Here is a 22901-nt window from a genome sequence, read left to right as displayed (position 1 = left end):
CCCTCGAATCCTTTGCAGTCAGTCCGCTCCCCAAACTCCTGGCCCCCAGGCAACCCCATCTGCTTTCTGTCACCAAGTTTTGGAATCATTCAGTAAATAGTCTTTTTTTATTAACTTCTTTCACTTAGCATAATGGGGCATAATATTCATTGTCATTTGGTATATAGTAAATCCTTTTGTCTCTGCTTCCAAAATCAATCCAAATGTGTCTGTCCAGTGTCTACTGCTGCTTTGCTGGTCTAAGCCACTTGAGCCAACTTTTACAATGGGCGTAACACTGGACTCTTGTACCTCTGGAAGCCATTCTTCACACAGAAACAGTGATCTGTGTAATGAAAATCAAGTCGTTTGTCACTCTCGTACTTCAGACCCTCCATTGCCTTCCCACCACTCTTAGCTCTGGCTTTATGGTTTGGCTCCTGTCCCACACATCTCCCGTTTCTCTCCCCGGGACCCCCTGCATTTCAACCACGCTGGCTTTCTCTACCTCAGCAAAATGCTCCCAACTTTTTGTACCCTTTAATTTCAGGTTGGAGAACCATTCCTAGATCTTCTCAAGACTGGTACCTTCAAACGTCATCTCAGGGACCAGCCGTCTAACTGCTCGCTGTGCCCCACCCACTCCATTTTTATTGTCAACAGTTTTGTTCTTCTTGGGGCGTTTATCATTTGCCGGGCTGTTTGTTTACCTGTTTATTTCCTCTCTCTGCTTTCTAGAACTCTGAGGGCAGGCACTTTGGGCGCTGCCATAGTTGCATCGCAGGCATGTTGAACACTGTCTGGCAATCACAAGCTATTACTACAAATTTCGCCAGTGATTGCACGCTGGGGAGATGTGTGCAGATTTATGCGTTCTCTTATAAAGTCTTCATTTCAACCTTGGAATAACTGTTCTTTCTAAAAGCCATACAAATTCATTTTCTGTATTTTTCCCCCTTCAGCCTTTTCTTTTTTTTTTTTTTTTTTTGGTGTGGGGGAGGTAATTAGGTTTATTTATTTATTCTTAGTGGAGGTACTGGGGATCGAACCCAGGACCTTGCACGTGCTAAGCATGCGCTCTACCACTAAGCTATATCCCACCCCCCTTGAACTCTTTAAATTTATTTAAATAATCAAGAATGCAAAATAATCTTTTCCTCACACTGAATTTGGATGCTCTTCAAAATAAAATTTTTTTAAATGTTTCTCTCTTCAAATCACATTCTGTTAAAAATTTCGGGCCTCTCATCCTCCAAACATTTCCCTTCCTAATTTTCCAAGTAAACTTTTCTCAGGAGTAAAGAAAATTTAAGTTATAGTAAGGTGATTGATTTCCCCTAGTATTTTATTACGAAAAGTTTCAAACATACAGCTAAGTTACAGAACTGTCCAGTGAACACCCATAATATCCATACTTGTATTCTGCAACTGCTGATTTTGCCATATTTGCTTTCTCCCTCACTTTATCACATACCTATCCATCCATCAATCCATCGTATTTTTTGATGCATTTCAGAGTAGGTTACAAATATCAGCACGCTCTATCCTTTCATATCAGCATGCATAATATTAACCAGTGTTCAGTATTTGTTTATGGGCTTTTTTAATGTAAATTACACATATTATGAAATGTATACATCTAGGTATACTATTTGCTGAGTTTTGGCCCTAAGCCCTATCGAGATATAGAATAGTCCCATTGCCCCTAGATGGTTCCCCCATGCCCCTTGCTACCTGGTCCCCCTCCACATACAGTCATTGTTGTTATTTTTTTCTATCATAATTGGTTTTGCCTATTCACGATCTTCATGTAAGTGGAATTATACAGGACGTACTCACTTGTGTCTGGCTTCTTTACTCACTATGTCTTTGAGGGTCATTCATGTTATTGTTTGTATTAGTACTTCTCTCTGTTTTATTGCCGTGTAGTATTCCATCCATTGCTGCAGTTTCTTTATTCATTTGCTTCTTGATGGATTATTTCCAGCTTGGGGCAATTATGAAAACCTTCCTTGGGAATATTCTCGTACAGATGGACATATTTTTCATTTCTCTGGAGTAAATACTTGGGCTTGGCATTGCAGGGTTATGGGGCACCTCTAAGTTTTGTTTTCTAAGAAACTACCAGATCACTTATGCCAAGTGGTTGTAGGTGTTTAACTTTTTAAAAGAATCTGTTATGGTGTAGGTAATACATTATGGTCACACGGTTCAAACCTAAAATTCGACAAGGGAAATACCCTTCTTCTACCAAATACCCCTTTCTTTCCAGTTCCCACTTCTCCATCAGGGAGGTAAATGTTCTTATTTTCTTCACCCCAGGTGTTTTCGTACATCTGCAAACCTGCAAGTAGCTCACACTATATATTCACTTCTACACTTTCCTGCTTTGTAAGAGGTTTGAGTTTTGAGTCATCCTGTCTCTGTGCCCTGCTATGCATTACCTAACCCTGAAGAGCTCCGTGTGAATTCTGATTAGACAATTCATAAAACGTTGGATCGCGTGTATACTTTTCATACCAAAGTTCTGGGGTAGGGATGTTAGATGCTCCTGTTCTCATGATTTGCATTTGGTAACTACACCTTTAAGGAGAGAACGTTCACCTCAGACCTTTTGAAGGAAGTACTTCTTCACCCCAGAAAGTGACACTTGAGCAGCAGTAGCATCCAGTACCTTTTCATGATAACGCTTACAAAGGTTGTGGTTTTTATGTACTCATAATCAGTAAATTCAGTCTGTTCCAAAACACCTTGGTCTTGATGTGTTTTCTCAGGTTAATAATCACTTTTATTAAAAAGAGCACAGCTAGTTGACTCATCTACCAGATTTGCAGTTAATATTGTCACATAACACAGCATCACCTACATACTGCTCACTTGAGAGGTTCGTGCCACAGGCAACACCACTGTACAGACAGCGCGGTCATAGTGAGGGACTGCATTTTAAAAAATGCCTTAAGTGTGTGATTTTTCATGTATATCTACTAGGAATTTTCATGGTCGTGGTCATCAATTGTTACAAAAACCTGTGCAAGGCATTTACAAAGTAGCAACAGAAGTGTCCTAGGGAAAGCCCACTAGCTTATCCAGGTCCATCAGCGATGTCACACCTTTGCTGCTTCTGCATGCCTTGGGAGGAATTAAAAGTATCTTGTAAAAGACTGCCAACTTTGAGCTTGTCCCCAGACTGTTTGAGGTTTATCCTCAAACATTATTGTCCTCTGGCTGTGTGACCTCGGCAAGTTGCTACACCTCTCTGAACCTCAGTGTGCCATCAGTCAGGGTAAGGAGAAAGCGGAGCAGCACTGAGGGTTCCTGTGAGAGCTGAGAGCTGCCGCGGGGCTTGGCACCAATATATTAGTCTGCTGTGTGTATTGGCATAAAATTCAAATAAATTTTGTGAGGAAAGGGGGAAGACAGACTTCTGGTTGACAAGAACACAGTGTTATCTGCTTACTCCTAAATTATATAAAGAATTCATGTCAGAACCATAGGTGTTGTATTAGAAACGATAATTGTGAGTTAAGCATTTGGATCACTGGTAATAAATACTCTTCAAAGCCTACACCCTGAGAACCAGTTCTTTGGGATTCAAAGAAATGCAAGGGCAGATTGTGCCTTAGAACTTTACAGTTAATCGCCTGAGGCAGAGAGAAGTAAATACAGACTAAGACTTAGGTCTTTTGATTCCAAAAGTAGTGTTCTTTCCAACTGGGGCAGCTGTGGTTGTGGAAAGACAGGTTATTGAATCGTGAGTCAGAAAAGCCCAGCTTAAGACCAACCAAGTTCAGGATTTCCTGTAGGTGTGACCTTGCAGACGTAACCTAACCTTTATGTCCCTCAGTTTCCTCATATCTAAAGGAAATAATGATCTTAGGGGTTTGTTAAGGTCAAATGAATTAAGATATGTGGAAGTGTTTTAAAATTTTGTTTAAAAAATGCCTTGTATCAAGCTTGAAATTATATTAAAATAGAAAGTTACCAAACAACATAAATAACAAAAACACCTAGAAGGAAAAGGGCAGGAACCCAGGCAGATCTGGGGTCCTAAATAAAGAGCAGAGCCGATCTTTATGTCACTCTGTTTAGTGTTCATCTCCCAGAGAGAAGGTTTGCTTCCTCAGTCCGGCCAGCATCAGGTGCTCCGCCTTCAGCACGGGATTTGTGGGCACTTTGACCCAGGTCTCACCAGACTGTATCTAAATATAATAAGAGATGCAGTTCCTGCAGAGTGAAATCATGCTATTGCAAGAAAAAGGGGAAGTGGATGCTGGGCAGGCATAAACATCAAGCAGATGCCTCAAGAACAATGCAGACGTCAGCATCCCCTGTGTGAGCGTAAGACTTTTATAACAGAGGCAGAAGAGAGTGCTTTTAAGAATCGGTAACGGCTGGTAGGCTTGAGAATTTCGTTTGTGAAATTTCATTGAACAGTATACCTGTGATATATGAACTTTTCAGTATGTATAGTATACTTAAACTTTAACGTGCTTAACTTTGGCCACAAATTAATATTCTCAAATAGATATTATGTGCCGAGTTAAAGCTATCAGATCATGCTGATGTGGACAGCCTATCTGAACGCTCACTTTTACTTCAACAGCTCCTATAAATAGGTCAAGATTTTCTGTGTATTTTGTTGATTATGGCTTTTTTTTTTATCATGATCATCTTTAAGTAAACCAGAGACTGTATTTTTTGACTTGGAGAACATTCCTAATTTTGATTAGATAATTTTTACCTCCTCAACATGCTACTATTTTCTCACCTAACACACAAAACCCCACAGAGCAAAGACCTATTTCCAACCCCCCTCCCGTAAATTGTAAGGTAAAGTGGGATTAAAGAGGAGAAAAAACACATTAGATATCCTTTGAGTTATGGTTTTTTTTTATTGAAGTATAGTTGGCTTACAATGTTGTGTTTCAGGTGTACATTAAAGTGATCCAGGGGAGGAGATAGCTCAGTAGTAGAGTACCTGCCTAGCGTGCACAAGGTCCTGAGTTCAGTCCCCAGTACCTCCACTAAAATAAATAAATCTAATTACCTCCCCCTCCAAAAAATAAAATAAGCCTTTAAAAAAAATAAAAATTAAGTGATTCAGTTATACATATACATTATATATATTCTTTTTCAGATTTTTTTTCCATTATAGGCTATTGCAAGATACTGAATATAGTTCCCTGTGCTATACAGTAGTACCTTGTTATTTACCTGTTTTATATATAGTAGTGTGTATCTGTTAATCCCAAACTCTCAGTATATCCCTCCTCCCTACCTTTCTCCTTTGGTAATCATAAATTTGTTTTCTACATTTGTGAGTCTGTTTCTGTTTTGTAAATAAGTTCATTTGCATCATTTTTTTTTTAAGATTCCACATCTAAGTGATATCATGGGATATTTGTCTTTCTCTGTCTGACTTAACTTTGCTTAGTGTGATAATCTCTAGGTCCATCCATGTTGCTGCAAATGGCATTATTTCATTCTTTTTTATTGCTAAGTAGTATCTGAGTTACAGTTTTAATTCTGTTTATATGCTGTTTCTCCACCTTGTCTGCCATCTTTTGTTTAAATGCGTGCTCTGTGTGTGTGTGGGCAGGGGTGGGGATGGGGGAAATATGTGACCCACATGACCCCAGAGAAGTCTTACTGGGAAGGTAAGAGCCTCTCTGGCAAGCGTGGGATTCAGGTGGACCTTTCATTTGGCAGGACAGCTCTCAATGTACAAGGTGTCATTAAAATGCAGTTTCCACAAGTGAACACCTAGTGGTGGCTCCTTTATACCTGCTAAGGAAAATGATGCATTCTTGGTCTGTCTCCTGTAGATTCTGCCGTTCCTGCATCTCTACCAGTCTGAAGAACAATAAGTGGACTTGTCCTTACTGCCGGGCGTACCTTCCCTCAGAAGGAGTTCCAGCAACTGATGTGGCCAAGAGAATGAAATCCGAGTTCCAGAACTGCACCGAGTGTGACACGCTGGTATGGGACCCTGCCTTTGCTCAGTTACTGGCTTAGACCTCTGAGGAAGTTGTGATGCATCTAATCATTTCATCTATGCCTTTGACCTCATCCTACCCCGATGTTTCAGAGTTTATTGTCTCAGCTTCCCCTCTTCTTCCCTCCACGACACTGTCCATATGTATGACAGAGGACACCTGACCGTGCCATCACCTAATTTTTCAAACAAATGCTTTCATGGACCACCTCTGCTTCCTCTCTTCCCATTACTCCTGTGATCCCCCTATACTGTGGCCTCCTTTCCTGCTACCCTGTTGCAGCCCACCCAATGAATAGCTTTATTTTCAAATCCGGTGGCATAATTCCACCTATATTATTCCGGGCTTTGCAGTATTTCTCTCTCTCGACCACTTCCTCCCTGTCGCAGTTCTCCTCTGTTGATGCTATACTAACTTGGTTAGATCATGTGAGGTCTTGGAGGCCATGTAAAAGAGTCTAGATTTTATCTCAAGTGCAACAGTGAGTCATAGGAAAAGTGTAAGCTTTTGATTGGGTTTATATTTTTAAGATCTCACTCTAGCATGTGTGTGGAAAGTGCTTTGGAGGAGGTGGAAGCAGGACTGGTGAAGCCAGTTAAGTGGCCTTCAGGATAGGTGGTAAGGAAGCTGGGTTCGGGTAACAGCGTTAGGTGTGGAATAAGAGGTTGTTCCCAGGTGTATTCAGGAGAGGGGTTGCAGGAAACTGGTAACTGACGAATGTGGGGGTGAGTGAGGGTGAGGTGTCAAAAATGCCTCCCGAGTTTCTGAGACGAGTGGGTGAAAGTGCCAATACAGGGAAGCAGATTTGGAGAACAATCCAGAGTTGAGCTTGAGATATATTCAATTTGGACTGTTGGGGGGGGGGATATTTAGATATTACCCGTCTAGAGCTCAAAAGAGAGATCGTATACTGAAGATCTAAACTTCTTTAGAGAGTCCTTCTTGATTGTTCATCTAAATTGTAGCCTGTATACTTCCTCTTAGCACTTTGTGCTTTCTCTTTACGGCACTTGTCACCATTTATAATTATGCTTTAGTGATTTTTTAAATTTAATATCCATTATCCCCACCAGATTCCAGGAGGGTAAGGACTGTGTCTGTTTTATTGACAACTGTGTACCCAGCACTTTGGAAAAGGACTGGTGCGTAATAAATGCTCAGTGCATTTTTTAATATTTATGTAAGACTCAAAAAAATCTATTCACGGCTGCCTGACTGCAGAGTCTTTGCAGGGTTTTTGGAGTCCAACATCCTGGGATCAAACACTCATCCTCTCACTTACTCTTTATGATTTGGTGCAAGTTATTAATCTAAGTTTTTGTTTGCCTCTTTGTAAATTGAGGGAAAAGATAATGTTAGCGTCACAGGGTGGTTATAAAGGTAAATGATAAAACATAAGTGGCTGTTAGCACTGTGGAATGTAGTACATCCTTGAAATCAATGGCTTCTTTCATTCTTAATAATAATTGTTGCTTATTTTTACTTTGATATTTTGTCATCATGTAAAATTCAACATGCACAAAATCAAACTCGGATATTATTCTGTCATCTAGTTCTTTATCTCAGCTTTGGTGTCTGACAGAAACAAGAAAATTCTCTCTGTTATCCTGGGTGGAGGTCCCGTGCCTTTTTTCACCAACCCCCCATTTCTTTTTTTTTTTGATTGAAGTATAGTTGATTAATGATGTTGTATTAGTTTCTGGTGTACAGCAAAATGATTCAGTTATACAAATATATATATTCTTTTTCATTATAGGTTATTACAAGGTATTGAATATAGTTCCCTGTGCTGTACAGTAGGTCCTTGTTGTTTATCTATTTTGTATATAGTAGTGTGTATCTGCTAATCTCAAACTCATAATTTATCCCTCTCCTGCCTTCCCTTTTGTGGTTTGTTTTCTATGTCTGTGAGTCTGTTTCTGTCTTGTAAATAAGCTCATTTGTATCTTATTTTGTAGATTGCACATGTAAGTGCTATTATATGATATTTATCTTTCTCCGTCTGACTTACTTCACTAGGTGATAATCTCTAGGTCTTCTCTAGCCGTTTTCAACTCTGCTTACTCTTTAGAGTCCAGGCCTGATCTCCACTCCATGAAGCCTGGCTTTAGTATTCCAGTCCCCAATATCAAACCGTTTCCTGTCTACTTGTCTACACATCTCCGGTTTGTCTCTTTTTCCTCCACTGGATTATAAGCACCTTTAGAGCAAGCACAGTGGTTTATGTTCCTTCTGCCACCGCTGACAATGGTTTACATAGCTTTGTGTCTAGACTAGACGCTCTATGAATTTATCGATTCATTTGTCAGGATATAGTCCTCAAATTGATAACTTACATGAGGACTGCGTCTCTTCGTTGATCAAGGAATACAAAGAGGAAGAAACCTTAAGCCCAAGAACTGAAGAGTTGAGAGAGCGCTGCTGTGCAAAGTTGGATGTTAAAGGTTGTAAGACAGTCTGTTTTAAGACAGCTGCCTAGATCTTGGTCCTAGTTTTTACATCTTTCTAGATGGATATGTATAAAGCAAGGGTTTGTTCTTACTTTTGCATTTGCTTTTACTTTTGTCTTTCGTGAAGCAATTATAACTGCTCATCTTGATGTGGTAGATGGTTGAGGTTCAGCATCCGTAGCTTGGGCAGAAAGAAGCAGGGTGTGTCGGCCACCTCGCCACAGCTGTACCGCTTCCTTTAGCACCAGATCTTATCAGAGTTTCTAATGATACGTTTAGTAGAACATGTGTTATTTAGCAACAGACCCCTCATGGTTAGGATCCCTAGATGTATATCTGGAAGAACAAGGGCTCTTTATTCTTCTGCCTTCATAAAAATGGACTGCGAGAGCTGTCTTTTATGTTTGCTCTTAATGGGGCCATTAAGTATACTGTGTATTGTGAATTCATGTAATATGACTGGACGTGTTATAGAGCCATGGGATTTATATTTTTCCCTGAAGCACAGGGTTTCTTTTTACTTACTCTGGACATCTCTAAAATCCATCTATGTATTCTTTTTATCTCTCTTTGTTTTTCTTTCTTTCTGTCTCTTCTTTTACTTCTTTTTTTTCCCCTTCCTTTTGCTCTTTTTTTCCTCTCCCCTTTTTCTTTCTTATGTCCTTCTTTCCATCACCGATTTAGGTAATGGCACCCCAAAAAGGTAAATTTGGTTTAATATGCATCTTTCCACTTTAAAAAACATACACTTCTAGAAGAACCAAATTCAAGAACTCAACTTTTGAGTCTTCTATTTAAAAAAATGTTTTTAAATAGTGTTTTTCATGATAATGCCTTAAATTTGTTGTATTATTATCATGAATGTGTCCTTTTAATCAACTGACTTTACACTATGACCTTATTTGAAATAAGGAAAGCAATAAAGCTGGGTCACAAAAGACTTCATTGCCTTTTAAGTGAGCCCCTTTTCAACAGTGAGCTTTTTTTCATTTCCTTTTATTTAGGTTTGCCTCAGTGAAATGAGGGCACACATAAGAACATGTCAGAAGTACATAGATAAGTATGGACCGCTCCAAGAACTTGGGGAGACAACAACAAGGTTTGTTTCAGTACCATACAGTTTAATGCTAAATTTGATATGCTTGTAAGGAATTTAATGGGCTGGAAAGTTTAACATTTTCATTGTGAAAATATGTAGGGAGTTATGTTTTGGCTTCTAACCATAATACCTGTTATTCATAATCAATTGTTAACAGCAATAATTATGAAAGAATTTTGCTCTCTCTGCTTCAAAAACTTTGTATTGCGAGAACTAACCAAACACTGGAGACATTGGGGAAACTTCCTCAGATGAATTTCTATGAAGGAGGAGCCAAAAATAGAAAGCAGAACTGTTGGATTTCTGCTAGGCTCTTGCTTTGTGACTAACAGATCCTTGAAGTGGATCACGGTTAAGAGGTTATTTGTCTTTACTTTGCCATCACCACAGTTCCCCAGCTTCTTCCGTCCCATTTTGCTGGTTTCTCTTTAGAAGGTAGGAAGTGACATGTCAGTACATGTTCTAACAAGAAAGATCAGAAGGCAGAGTATAGCTCAGTGGTAGAACCCATGCTTAGCACACGTGAGGTCCTGGGTTCAATCCCCAGTACCTCCATTAAAAAAAGAAGAAGAAATAAATAAACCTAACTATCCCCCATCCCCACCCTCCAAAAGAAAAGGAAAAAAAGAACAGGCCAGGACCAGGCATTCTGAATCTTATACCTGTTTGCTGGGTCATCATCCTACATGGGGCTGGAGAAAGAGGGTGGAGTGGGGCTAGTAGGTATAGTAGAGAATATTGATCACTAACGATTTTTTTTTCTTTAAAAAAAAGGAACAAATCAGGGTCATAACTATTCTGATGGGCAGAGTAATTACGAAGGTTGTCATCTGCCTCTGCTAAAGAAATTAAGAATTGATTTGTGTTCTCCTGCATAGGGATGATGGCTTGAAACTGTTAATTTTGAGGGGGGTTAATTATGTTTATTTATTTGTTTGATTTATTTAAATGGCGGTACTGGGGATTGAACCCAGGACCTCATGCATGCTAAGCACCCACTCTACTGCTGAGCTGTACCCTCTCCTCGAAACCATTAAATTTTCTTACGAACTCAGCTGTCCAACAGAGGTGTTTGGTATGAATGTAATTTCTTTTTTTTCTCTTGAAGATAAATTTTAATTCTACTTACTTTAAGGAAGTATACGGCTCAAAATATAACTTAAATTTCCTAACCCAAAAGTCAAAATGACCACCCCCTTCCTCTGGTTTTACTGGAGATTACTTTGCAAATGTACCTTTTATTATAGAATTAGATTTATACCATTCTGGTATAAATTGTAAATGAATGTCTTAACTCTAAGCAGAGTATGAATTCTGTTAGATTGGCCACCAGAACCAATAGGAAAGAAGGATAACAAATGAGTAGAGAACGTGTGAAGGTTTGATTGTAAGGTTGATAGGCTTTATGAAAATTTTAAAATATACAAAAGCTAGTTTAAATACAAATTTCTCCTGCTGGTTAGAATTAAATAATAAAGAATTAAAATAATAAAAAATGAGAAGGATTGTTGATTAATCAGTCTTATAGGATAGATTAATAGTTGCATTGAAGATAGAAATCTTTGCTTTATAGAAGAACTTATTACATAATTCAGATTTTAAAAAATCCTTACATAGGGAGCTTGTCCAGAATACAAGTCCTGGAGAACAGGAAGCTCTATCTATTATGGAAAATGAGAAGAAAATTCCAAGCCTTTATATTGTCCCTAAGAATTTAAGGCAGCTCTATGCAGTGGAAATATAATGCAGAACACATATGTAATTTTAAGTTCTGTAGTAGCCATACTCAAAAAGTAAAAAGAAAGAAGTGAAATTAAATTTTAATATATTTTATTTAACCGAATGTAGCCAAAATATTATCCTTTGAACATGTAATCAACATATAAATTATTGAGATATTTCACTATATGTATATATATATAGCCTTTAAAATGCAGTGTGTATTTTGTACTTCCAGCATATCTCAATTTGGACTAGCCTCATTTCAAGTGCTTAGTAGACACACACGGCTAGTGGCTATTTCACTGGATCGCACAGATGCAAAGGACAGATACTCCTAGGTGTGCATAAGGACTTGGCAAGGCAGTTGCAGGCCACTTCTCATTCTTCACTGGCTGCTAATACTGTGAGTTGACCCCTGTAGTTATATATGCTGGTGTCATTAGATATGCTGGTTGGAGAACAAGTAGCACCCAATTCTGACGTTACCTGAATTAGGGAAGGCAGGAAGTTCAAGGGACAGGAAAAGTAACGCAGGTGTGGCTGGTGGTGTGATCCTGTTTCTAGTGAATGGAAGTTCAGATGGTACTTCTATTCCAAAGACAATAAAGTGCTGCAGGTGAACTATGACTGTATCTCCATCCTGTCCCCATGAGGTTACATATTTATACTCCTCATGAGAAAAAACTGAGGCACCAAGGTTATCATCAGGATAGGAAAAAGAATATCAAATCGAGAAGAATGAGGACTAGAAACTAGATCCACCTGCATTCTGTTTATTACCTCTAGTTCAGCGACTACTAATTATCGACAGTACTTTCAGTAATATTTTGTTTTCTACGCATTTCCCAGGTGTGTATGTCCATTTTGTCAGCGGGAATTGGATGAAGAGAGCCTGCTGGATCATTGTATTACTCATCACAGATCAGAAAGGAGAACCGTGGTGAGGATTTGTGTTACTATGCATTTCTGCAATGCTTAAACTCAGTATACACTAGAAAATCCATTTAGTGGGCTTCTATTTATAGATATATCATAACAAATAATTTATGTCAAGGTTATGGTGATTCTATGTTAACAAGATATCAAAGTGTTGAGTTGAAACTGATGAATTACCAATGTGCAAATCACTCTTCCGTTTATGAAATTAGACAACATTATCTCTTAAAGATAATCATAAGCATAATCAACTAAGTAGATCCAAAATGCATAGTTAAGCGGGGAGGGTGTAGCTCAGTGGTAGAGTGCTTGCATAGCTCTACCTGGGGTCAATCCCTAGTACTTCCATTAAAAAATAAAGCCAAACAAAAAAACAGCATAAAACCTTTCTGCAAAATGCACAGTTAAGATCTAACTTTAAGATGCTAACTGTGGTCACATCCTCAGTTAAACACATTTTTTGATAATGCAAATAAGGTTATGATGAGAATACACTAGAAATGAAAAGTAGAAGTCATTCATCTTTTTAAATTAATCTGTTGTTTTATTTCATGGTTTGAATTTTCATCCACATTAAACACACATATTGCTTATCATTTCCTAGATCCATTATTGAATGCTACCTTTTTTCTTTTCAACTTGGCATTTTAGTTCTACTGTGCCATGACTTACAATTATCATTTTTGTGTAGTCGATGAGCGGTGTATCATTGTTAACTTAGCCATTTTACTGTTTTCGAACATGGATTATTGCCGATTTGGGGGATTTGAATTGACATTCTTGTACGTTTAAACTTTTTCTTCTATAGGATTTTTTTCCTAAGAGAATGTTCCTTAGATCGATATTTCTGGGACTGAAAGTGCCAATTTTCATTAACTCCTGAAACGCATTCTGGAAAGTTTGAGTCGACTTGTGTCGGCAGTTCAGAAGTAAACCACTTTCACCTTAACTTGACCATGATTGGGTACATTTATTTTACAATTACCTAGGCCTAGAGGGGAGGCGATAGCTCAGTGGTAGAGCACGTGCTTAACATGCACAAGGTCCTGGGTTCAAACCGTAGTACCTCCGTTAAAATAAAGAAACCTAATTACCTCCTCCCCCCCCAAATTACCCAAGCCTAACAGATGTAGAATGATACCTTGAAGATTATTTTGAATTTTATTTTAGTTGTGTGTTATATGTGTGTACATGTGTGTATGTATATATGTGTGTGTCGGCTTTATATATATGAGTTTTGGGGGTTTTTTTATTTGAGTTTTAAGGGGTGGTTTTTCATAAAAATCTTTTAGGAAGTGGATGAGATTGAAATGTAAGTAATCTTTAAGCAGATGGAGCAAGCAGCCTTGAGAAGATAGAGGATTGATAGATAGATAGCCCTCACAATCCAGTGAGATAGATATAATTATTGCCCCCATTTTGCAGATGAGAAACGGAGGCTCAGAGAAGTAAGTCTTACAGCTGGTCAGTAAGCAGACCTATCATTTGAACCTAATAGTCTAGCTGCAGGGCATAAACACCTGTGCTCTACCAGCAAGTTCAGGAGAAAAGCCACAGAGTGCCAGCAAAAGTATTTGTTACTCAACCTGATGGCCCAGAGGTTTGGTTCTTGGAATGGCTAGATGGGAGCTTGATATGTCTGGGAGAAGCAGGGGAGATTGTCAAGGGCTTTTCCTGCTCAGGGTGCTCTGGGGGAGGAACTGGGCTCAGGTGTTTTATGACAGGTACCTGGAGAACTAGAGGAAGTTTGAAGAAAGCATTAGGATGGCATAATAATGACTACCATTTACTGAGCTCTTTGCCGTCTCCTAGCAACCCTAGGAAGGATGATAAAGGAGGTGTTAGTGACACAGCCTGAGCCCTGACCAGTAGTGCCCGGGGTGCTGCTCTGGCTGGAGGAACTCTGGGCACTCTGGACCATGGGCTGCATCATAGCAGCAATCCAGGGCTTTGGTACTGTGTACCTACTCCTGCAGAAATCCAGTCCACGTGCTGCTCAGGTTGGCCATCAGACTGAAGGTGGCCCTTGGATGCTGAGTCTTCAAGGATTTAGAGGTCATAGAAGTCATTGAAGAGCCAGCATAAGGACAGAAATAAGCCAGGAATAGTGAGATCAGATTGCCTGTGGAATTTGCTTTGCAGGAGATAAGCTTTGAAAACTCCATGAACCTCTTTGCCTCTGTTTCATCGTTTATAAAATGGTGGTAACGATACTGATGATGCCTTTTTCACAGGGTGGCAGTAAATGAGTCAGGTGGTGACGGTGTGTTACTACCACTTCCGGAACTATATAAAATCAAGACTAAAGACTTCTCAGAAGAAGCCATGTACTCTCACAGCTGAGGAACCCAAGCTGGGAGGAGTGGGGGCAGTGAAGTGTTAAAATTTTACCCTAAGACCAGGATGCTGTCATGGCCTTGAGGCAGGAGAGAAGCAGATTGTTCAGAAAAGCCACAGTTCTGTGATACACTAGAGCTGTCTGAAGGTGTCACTGGAACAGAAGACCTTCAGGTTTCCTGTGTTAGTGTTTGCTTAAGTGTAGAAGCTGAAGACACATATCACTGAAGGATCTAGTGCCGCTGGAAGTCAGGGTAAACACTGTGGTCATGAAAAGGTTGGGGGTAGTACTGTAACAGGGCTGGGGTTCATGTGTTTATGGATCCCCAGTGAGGACACGTGGGCGAAAACAGCCTGGGGGGAGATCTTGGAGGAGGGCTGATTCTGGATTGGTGTGGAAGTTAACAAGGAATTTTTGCTTCAAAGGACTGAGCTGGGTTTGTCTGCAGATAAGATCAGTGACATCATCTGACTAACAACATGTAAGAAATTTCTTGGCAGTTAGAGATTTGGGCAAATGATTCTGCCTTTCAGATATAATTAGATAATTCAGAGATCAAACCGCAAGCGACTAATCTTTTCTTTCTAAGTTGCTCAAGCCTGGGGTAGTAGGTTAAGAACATCAAGACATTTTGATTTTTCTCATATGCAGCCTTAAGAAGTCAACAGTTCATCGACTATACTTCCATAAAAAATAAAAATTAAAAAGAAGACAACCAGCTCCTTTTTGTCACACAGTAATTCTGCCATGTTTTATTTTTTGAAAAATGGTATCTATGGAATATTGAACTCAAAAGAGGCAAATGACACAAACAGCATGCTTCAGATTGAGTTATGAGTCCCCTTGGGAGAGAAATTCAGTATTTTATCTTGTCAAGGGAAGATGTTTCAGCAAGAACCACACTTTCTGGCTCTTCTCTCTGCCCAGTGTTTTCTTTCACTGATTACCTCTTCTTTATCTTTTAGAGCTCAGTTTAAATCTTCCTTTCTCACTTCCCTGACATGCAAATTAATTTCAGCTCTTGCTTTTCTCCCCTCTTTTTTTCTCAGTTATCAGGATTCATCAATTGTGTATGCAGTTTGTGTCTGCATCTCTGTCCAAATTATTATGAAGCCATTGAACTTCATTTCTTTGTTCACCACTGCATGCCCAGCCCTTGGCAGAGAACCTAGCACAGAGCAGGACATAGTGCCTTTTCATATGTTGAATGTAGCCCTTGCTGTGCTGCATTGGAAGTATCTGCTTGAGTGATAAGAATAGTGGCCAAGGACTGAGCTTCAAAATGTTAAATGACGTGTTATTCTAAATCTACCAAGAGCCCTGCAAAACAGATAATTCACCTTTTACAGGTGAAGATTAATGAATTGCCAAGGTTAAGTTAGTGAGAGGCTGGGATAAAACTGAAAACTATTTTCCAGCCGCTGGGAACACATGGGTTAACAAGACACATGTAGTTTCTTCCCGCAGGGAGCCCCAGTTACTCAAAGACAGGGATCAAATAGTAGTAAATACATGGCATTTGTTTGTTTTGGTTTTTTGGTGGGAGAGGTAATTAGGTTTATGTATTTATATATTTATTTCATTGGATGTACTGGGGATTGAATCCAGGAGAAAAAATAGAATTTTTTAAAAGAAATACGTTAAGATATAATATAGCAGTATACGTAAAAAGAGTCATTTATATTAGCCATTTGAGAAATGCAAATTAGAACCATGATAAGATGCCACTACATGCCTATCAGAATGAATAAAATAAAAAATGTTGACAGTACCAAACGCTGGCAAGAATGTGGATAATTTACACATTGCTTGTGGGAATGTAAAATGATACAGCCATTCTGGAAAAGTTTGGAAAAAGAATATGAAAACAAACGTATCTATACATATGCATGACTGGGACATTATGCTGTACACCAGCAATTCACACATTGTAACTGACTATACTTCAATTAAAAAAAAGAAAATAGTTTGGCAGATTTTTTACAAAGTTAACCATAATACTAACCATATGACCCAGCAATCACACTCCTGGAAAGTTATCCTAAAGAAATGAAAACATGTTTATGCAGAACAAACTCTACACAAATGTTCCTTGCAGCTGTATTTGTAACAGCCCAAAAACAACAAATGACCTTCAGAGGTAAGTGGATGAACTGTGGTACACCCATGCCACGCGACCCTACTCAGCAATGAAAAGGACAGCACTCTTGACAACAACAATGTGGATGAATCCCAAGGTCATTATGCTCAGTGGAAAAAGCCAATCTGAAAAATTCTCTAGCCAGTGGTTGCCAGGGTTCAGAAGGGAAGATTTAAAGGTTAGCACAAGGGAGTTCTTTGCAGTGAGAGAACAGTTCTGTATCTTGATTGTGCTGATGGTTATATGAATTTATACAAGTTATGAAATTTCATAGGACTACACCCCCCCCCCAAAATGAGTTCACGTGAAAACTGGTGAAATCTAAGTCAGGTGTTCTCTAGTGAATTGCCAACTTCCTGGTTTCAATAATGTACCATAGTTACGTAAGAAGTTACCATTTGGGGAAGCTGGGTGATGGCGACATGGCACTTCTCTGGTATTCTTTTTGCAATTCTTTGTGAGTTATACATATTTCAAAATGGAAAAGTTTTCTTAGAGACCCATTAATGGCTATTAAATTAGGAAAATATATGTAAATACTAATGCTTGATGCTGGTGTGTTATAATCTGTTTTACTAGTGGCAATATTAAATTATAGAGCAAGATATATTATGGACCATAAATGTTCATAACTTTGACCTTCGAATCCATTATGGTCATTTATCCTAAGAAAATAATCCCCCCAAAGTAAACAATATGGAAATGTAATGTGTAATAACAAAATATCCACATACCAAGAAAAACGTGTTTCAAGAGGCAGGTAACCAATTGAGTTATGGTCCATCTACTGACTCTAATCTTGTTTAAATAATAAATTGATAAATATGAAAAAATAGCTATGCTCTTAAAAAATGCATATGAAGAAATAAGTGCAGTTTTTTTATGTTGCTTTAATATTTATGCAATTTCTAAAATGTAATACCAAGGTATGGCTAATAGATTCATAAAATCAAAATTCACTTTGTTGAATGGTTATTTAATTTTCTAATTCTACCACTAATGATTACTTAAAACTCTTTCTTGTTTATTTCTAGTTCTGTCCACTTTGCCGTTTAATACCTAATGAGAATCCAAGCGGCTTCAATGGCAGCTTAATAAGACATTTGCAAGTCAGTCACACTTTGTTTTACGATGATTTCATAGTAAGTATATTTTCTTACTTTTACATTATATTTTTATGCTGTGTTAAGCTTACCTTTCTTAATCCACGCAAATAAGATTATAGAGGAAATATATATGTATAGCTGAAATGTTAAGTATTAGCATTAAGTAGGAAACTGTAAAAACATGGTGTTTTATAAATTGACTATTAATGGTAATCTGCCTTAGATAAAATTATTTTCTTTGTAATGTAATTAGCCATTTGTATAAAGACCCAGCTTTTACTTTCAAATTATTTTACTTTCTACTCTAGTGCCTCCCTATATATAGTTATATTTTTATGAGGTTAAAATCTTATATAGCTGAGAAGAAATCATACCAGTAATGAAATGGCTCAGAGAATTTGCGTTCCATTTATAGTACGTTGGATGACTAGTAACAGGTATCACATCATCAGTGTAGTGAGGCACATGGGCTCCATTTTTCATTTAAATTCTATAAAACTCATGTTTATTGGACTTTTTAAAACTTAAAAAAATTTTAAACAGATATAAAAGTAGACAGAATAATATGATGAACCCCTGTATACCCATCAGGGGGTACCCATCAATAACTTCCAATTCATGGCCAATCTCATTATGTTAAGAATGTTTTTAAGATGAAAGAAAAGTCTGATATGGTATGAGTCGTTCTAATACTTATGACTGTGTTTCCCATTATCAGAAACGATAGTAACAAGCAAAAGATTAGCACAGCCTGTTCTACTTTGGTCCCTGCATTGCCATTGCCGCGTGAGGGGAATATGTTGTCCCCTGAGTCCCTCTCAGCGAAGGGGTATTGCCTGTTATGGAGGGAAAATCACTCATATCCGTGTTCTGAAATAGTACATTCAGTTGTTACTTTTATCTCAGTGTGTGAAATGTTAAGGGTTAAATTTGAATTTGCATATCATTTTGACTGTTTTCTTCTTATGCAATTTCAAAATGGAATTTAATAACTATTGAGGATTGTCATTTGACAATTTTCCGCATGCATTCTGATCTGCCCACCCAGATTACCCAGATTCAACACAAGGAACTTGGGTTCTGACCTGGGTTTCAATAGGAGCTCTGTGACCTTGGGCACGGTGTTTAACTTTGGAGCTTCTGTTTGATCATTTGTTAAGTGACGAGAGCACGAACAGCTTCCAAAAGCTTGCACGAGGAATAAATGAGATAACCCACGTAGAGAGTTGTGCATCTGGAGATGGGGAGAGAGTAAATGGGAGTATCAGGACCGCAGGAAGAATTGAACAGATGGCACTACAGAGGCTTCATATGCTTTAGTCTGTTTCTCAGATAATCTCTTTTCTGGCCACTGAAGCCCACAAGCCCCCAACAGAGCCTCATTCTGGTCTGGTCTATGTGTTCTCATTTCTTGTAACGCCTAGAGGTTCCTCTCTAGCCTGCCTCCATAAGGTGTTCTAAAAGCCAGGTTGATTCCATATCTGTTCTGGCTGTTCATCTCCAGTTCATTCTTCTCAAGATCTTTCAGAATATGATCCAGGACTGGTCAGGAAGAAGCCACTTGGATGGGAATACTTTCCACCCACTCAAAACCATATTATCGGATGTGGAAGGGAGGTTGAAATAGTATTGTTTTGATTTTTTTGTTTCCTAAACTACCAAGTACCATGCTAGGCACGTTATGCAAATTATCTCATTTTATTCCTTGCAGCAGCTTCTGTGAAGTGAGCACTATATCATTATCCTTACTTAGCTATGAAATAGCTGATGCTCAAAGGTTAGTAAGTTGCCTCAGAACAAACCTGGTACTGAGTCCAAATCTGGTGCTTTCTGTCTTTCATTTGGATTTTATTTATTGGCTTTTATGTTTTAGAATGGACTTCCAATAATTTATTTTGTTTTTTTAGTTTATTGGCAAAGAAGAGATGAATTGCAGAGGATGGAGTTCTTAGTAGTTTTTGTTTTATTTATAGAATGTGCTGACCTAAAGTTCTGAATTCCGTTTTGACTGTAGCAAGGCAAGGAGAAAGAGAGTTTTGTTTTCGACATTTTTTTTTTTCAGAACCAGATATTCAGTAGTACTGCTGGGACTGGTGAACCCTACGGGAATATCTTAACTTTACTCCATATTACATGTTTATGTGGAGCACAGCACTCTGACCAGGATTTGTAATGTTGGCTAAAAACTACTAGTTAGATCAGACAAAAACCTTAAAATTCCAGATCAAGACTATTTCACTGGGACAATAACTAATTAATTGATAGGCAATAAAGTGAAATAGAAAATGCACAAACCCCAAAGCAAAAGTCCTGGGTTCTGTGAGTTTTTGTGGGAACTTGGACAGGTCACTAAACGCAGGGCATGACTTTGCAAAATGAGGCATTCCTCTAACTCTCATGCCCCCAGTATCTGAAAATGGTCATCTCTGACTATGTTTCTTTCTTTTTTTTTTTCCGACTGTATGTTTCTAATTATTTTTCTTTATTGTAGGATTTTAATATAATTGAGGAAGCTCTTATCCAAAGGGTCTTAGACCGGTCACTTCTGGAATATGTGAATCACTCGAACACCACATAATTTTATTAAAAGGAAAAAGAAAGAGACCATACAATTGCACCATTTTCTAAGATGCTGCTTGAAGAATTGGAGGAAAACCCAGTGCTTGTTGGGCAAAAAAGGTGTACAACACAGTTGTATGTTTGTCCATGTTTATCGTTACATTGCATTGTAAAACTGCTTTCATTTTGATGGTTTAGGTCCGTTTTACATTCTTGAGTTTCTTAGACACTTAACGGCATAAAGTACTCTCCGTCAGCCATTAATATATGGAAGAGAAACAGATGGCTGAGTATGTGGGTGAAGGATCTTTATTTGCAAATTGGATGACACTGTGTGTTATGCTACATAGGCTAATCTCATGGTTGGGCAAGATAACGAATTGTTGTTGTATGTGAAAGGACTGACGGTGAAACAGAGTGTGGTCATTCAAGGGAATATGAAATCTGTCCCAATGCTCTTGTTCTAATCTCTGATGGAATAACATGAATAACCTTGTATGGGAGTAGGGAAAGAAGATTTTGGAAGTCGAAGACATCCATTTAACCAAGTTGTATAACATCATACTGTAACAAAATAAATTTCATGATAGGAATGTATACTTAATTCTTTGACTTTTTTAACTATGCACACAAGAATTTAATATTATATTTTCAAATATTTGTAGCTTATTATTTAGAAATATTTCTATAATACAGGCAATTTCTTAAGAACCATCAGCTGATATTTACAGTAGAAGTATTCACATCCATAATTTTTAGTGGAGAATCCTAAGGGCTTTGATTTTTTTTTTTTAATTTTAACCTTTAGAAAAACTATAAATATTGAAAACCAAACAGAAAATGTGTAGCTTATTACATTATTATAAGGAAACACTCTTTTAGAACTCTGCCAGCCACCTTGGATGTCCTCTGTGTGTCCCGTCATAGTTAACAACCCTCTTCCCCAACTCCACAGAAGTAACCACTACATTGACTTCAATAGTACTCACTTCCTTGTATTTCTTTATTATTTTATCACCCAAGTGTGTATCTCTACACACTAGATTTTAGCATCATCCATTTAAAATTATTTTATTAGATATATCTCTTACATCTCTTTTTAACTTACAGGTTTCCCCCTTCTTTCTTTTCCTTAAAATTAATCTGGTCTCACTCCCTATATTTTGTTAATTGCATACTCACGGCACAATTCAGCATGTTCCTCTGTCCTTGATATTGACACATGGGTCCAGAGCTTTGCTCAGACTCAGGTCCAACCTTTTGGCCAGACTATAGGTCATGGTATATTCTTTCATCAGAGGGCACAGCATGTCTGGTTCCCTCTTTTTGTGAAGTCAGCTGAAACTGATACTCAGTGCCTTTGAGATCCATTGATTTGTTGTAGGTTGGAGAATATGCTATCATTTCTTTTTCATTTATAAGTTGGAACATTTTTATAAAGAGGTGTTTCCCCGCATCTGCTATTTGGTTAACCAGTGGTAAAGTTCACATAGGAAAGGGGAAATAAACATTTGAATTTTCCCCTTTACTTACCAACTTTCAAGATAATAGACCTGTTTTTTATCATCTATAGATCACTTTTTTTAAGTGTTGTGAATGCATGGATTCAAACTTTTTGATAGGCTTTAACCCATTTCAAATATTACCTTATTAAAGTTAAAACTGCCCTCTCTTTGGTCATTGGGAACCTCATTAAGTCAGCTTTGAGTTCTTTTGACAAGGACTATTAAAGTCTAGCTGTCTTTAATAGCTTCCTTGTGGTCTCATACGACAAGATATTTTTTCCAGTTTCAGCCTGTAATGTTTCCTGTCCCAGACCTGAAATCTGCCATTTCTCTAAGAAGCCTGGTTACTTTCAGTGAGAAACAGTGCTTCAAAACCATAATTGGGGCGGTTAAGTTCACTGAGACTAGATCGGTCATTGTTTCTAGGAGAGAGCTAAGTAAGAATCTTTTTTTTTTTAAAGATAAAAACTTAATGAGTTTATTTTGATACTCCAAATCAAATTGAGTATTACAGGATTTTTACCTCATCCCTACCGTTACAATTGCACCTTTTATTTTTCTACATGAGAATGCTGGTTTTCAGGGACACAGGGCATAGCAGAATTAGAATATCCCACAATTATTCTTTTCCTTTATCTACTTTACACACACAACAGTCTCAGAATAATAATATTAATAAACCACCACCACTATGATAACTGGAACAATTAAAATTTTTTTCATTTGTTCTCCCCAATCTTCTCTTATTTTTTTGAAGTTGTGCTTTATCAACATTTTCAGAACATATTAGTAAAACATACAGTACTCTCTCCCTTTAATCCCCCATTTAGCCTTAGTTCTCCAAGTAACTGTATATTCACTGCTTGCCACCACTCCTTATTTGATGGCTCTGTTTTTTATATCTGGCTCTTTAATGACAAATTCAGGATATAGAATAACAGTCCCATCTTGAAAGCAAGCAAAGACGCTATGAAGACTATTGATTTCAACTCTCGGGGATATAAGGTTATTTGGCTGTAGTTTGCTTTTTAACTATAATCTTATATAAACTTCTTTGTTCCTTACACATAA

At 38.0% G+C, this 22901-nt stretch overlaps 1 protein-coding gene across 1 annotated transcript in view; it reads left to right on the top strand.

The window, feature by feature from the left end:
* Nucleotides 1–20922, top strand: part of RNF125 (ring finger protein 125) — a 74779-nt gene extending 53857 nt beyond the window's left edge. The window contains exons 3-7 of the mRNA XM_006205072.4: nucleotides 5805–5958; nucleotides 9430–9524; nucleotides 12096–12186; nucleotides 17695–17802; nucleotides 20258–20922. Of these exons, the coding sequence (XP_006205134.1) occupies nucleotides 5805–5958; nucleotides 9430–9524; nucleotides 12096–12186; nucleotides 17695–17802; nucleotides 20258–20344 (535 nt within the window). The 3' untranslated portion in view covers nucleotides 20345–20922. The remainder of the gene's footprint in view (nucleotides 1–5804; nucleotides 5959–9429; nucleotides 9525–12095; nucleotides 12187–17694; nucleotides 17803–20257) is intronic.
* Nucleotides 20923–22901: the final 1979 nt, after the last annotated feature.

This window comes from Vicugna pacos, chromosome 24, assembly GCF_048564905.1.
Source record: "Vicugna pacos chromosome 24, VicPac4, whole genome shotgun sequence".
In the NCBI taxonomy this organism is placed as follows: domain Eukaryota; kingdom Metazoa; phylum Chordata; class Mammalia; order Artiodactyla; family Camelidae; genus Vicugna; species Vicugna pacos.
This window is presented reverse-complemented; position numbering and strand designations above follow the sequence as displayed.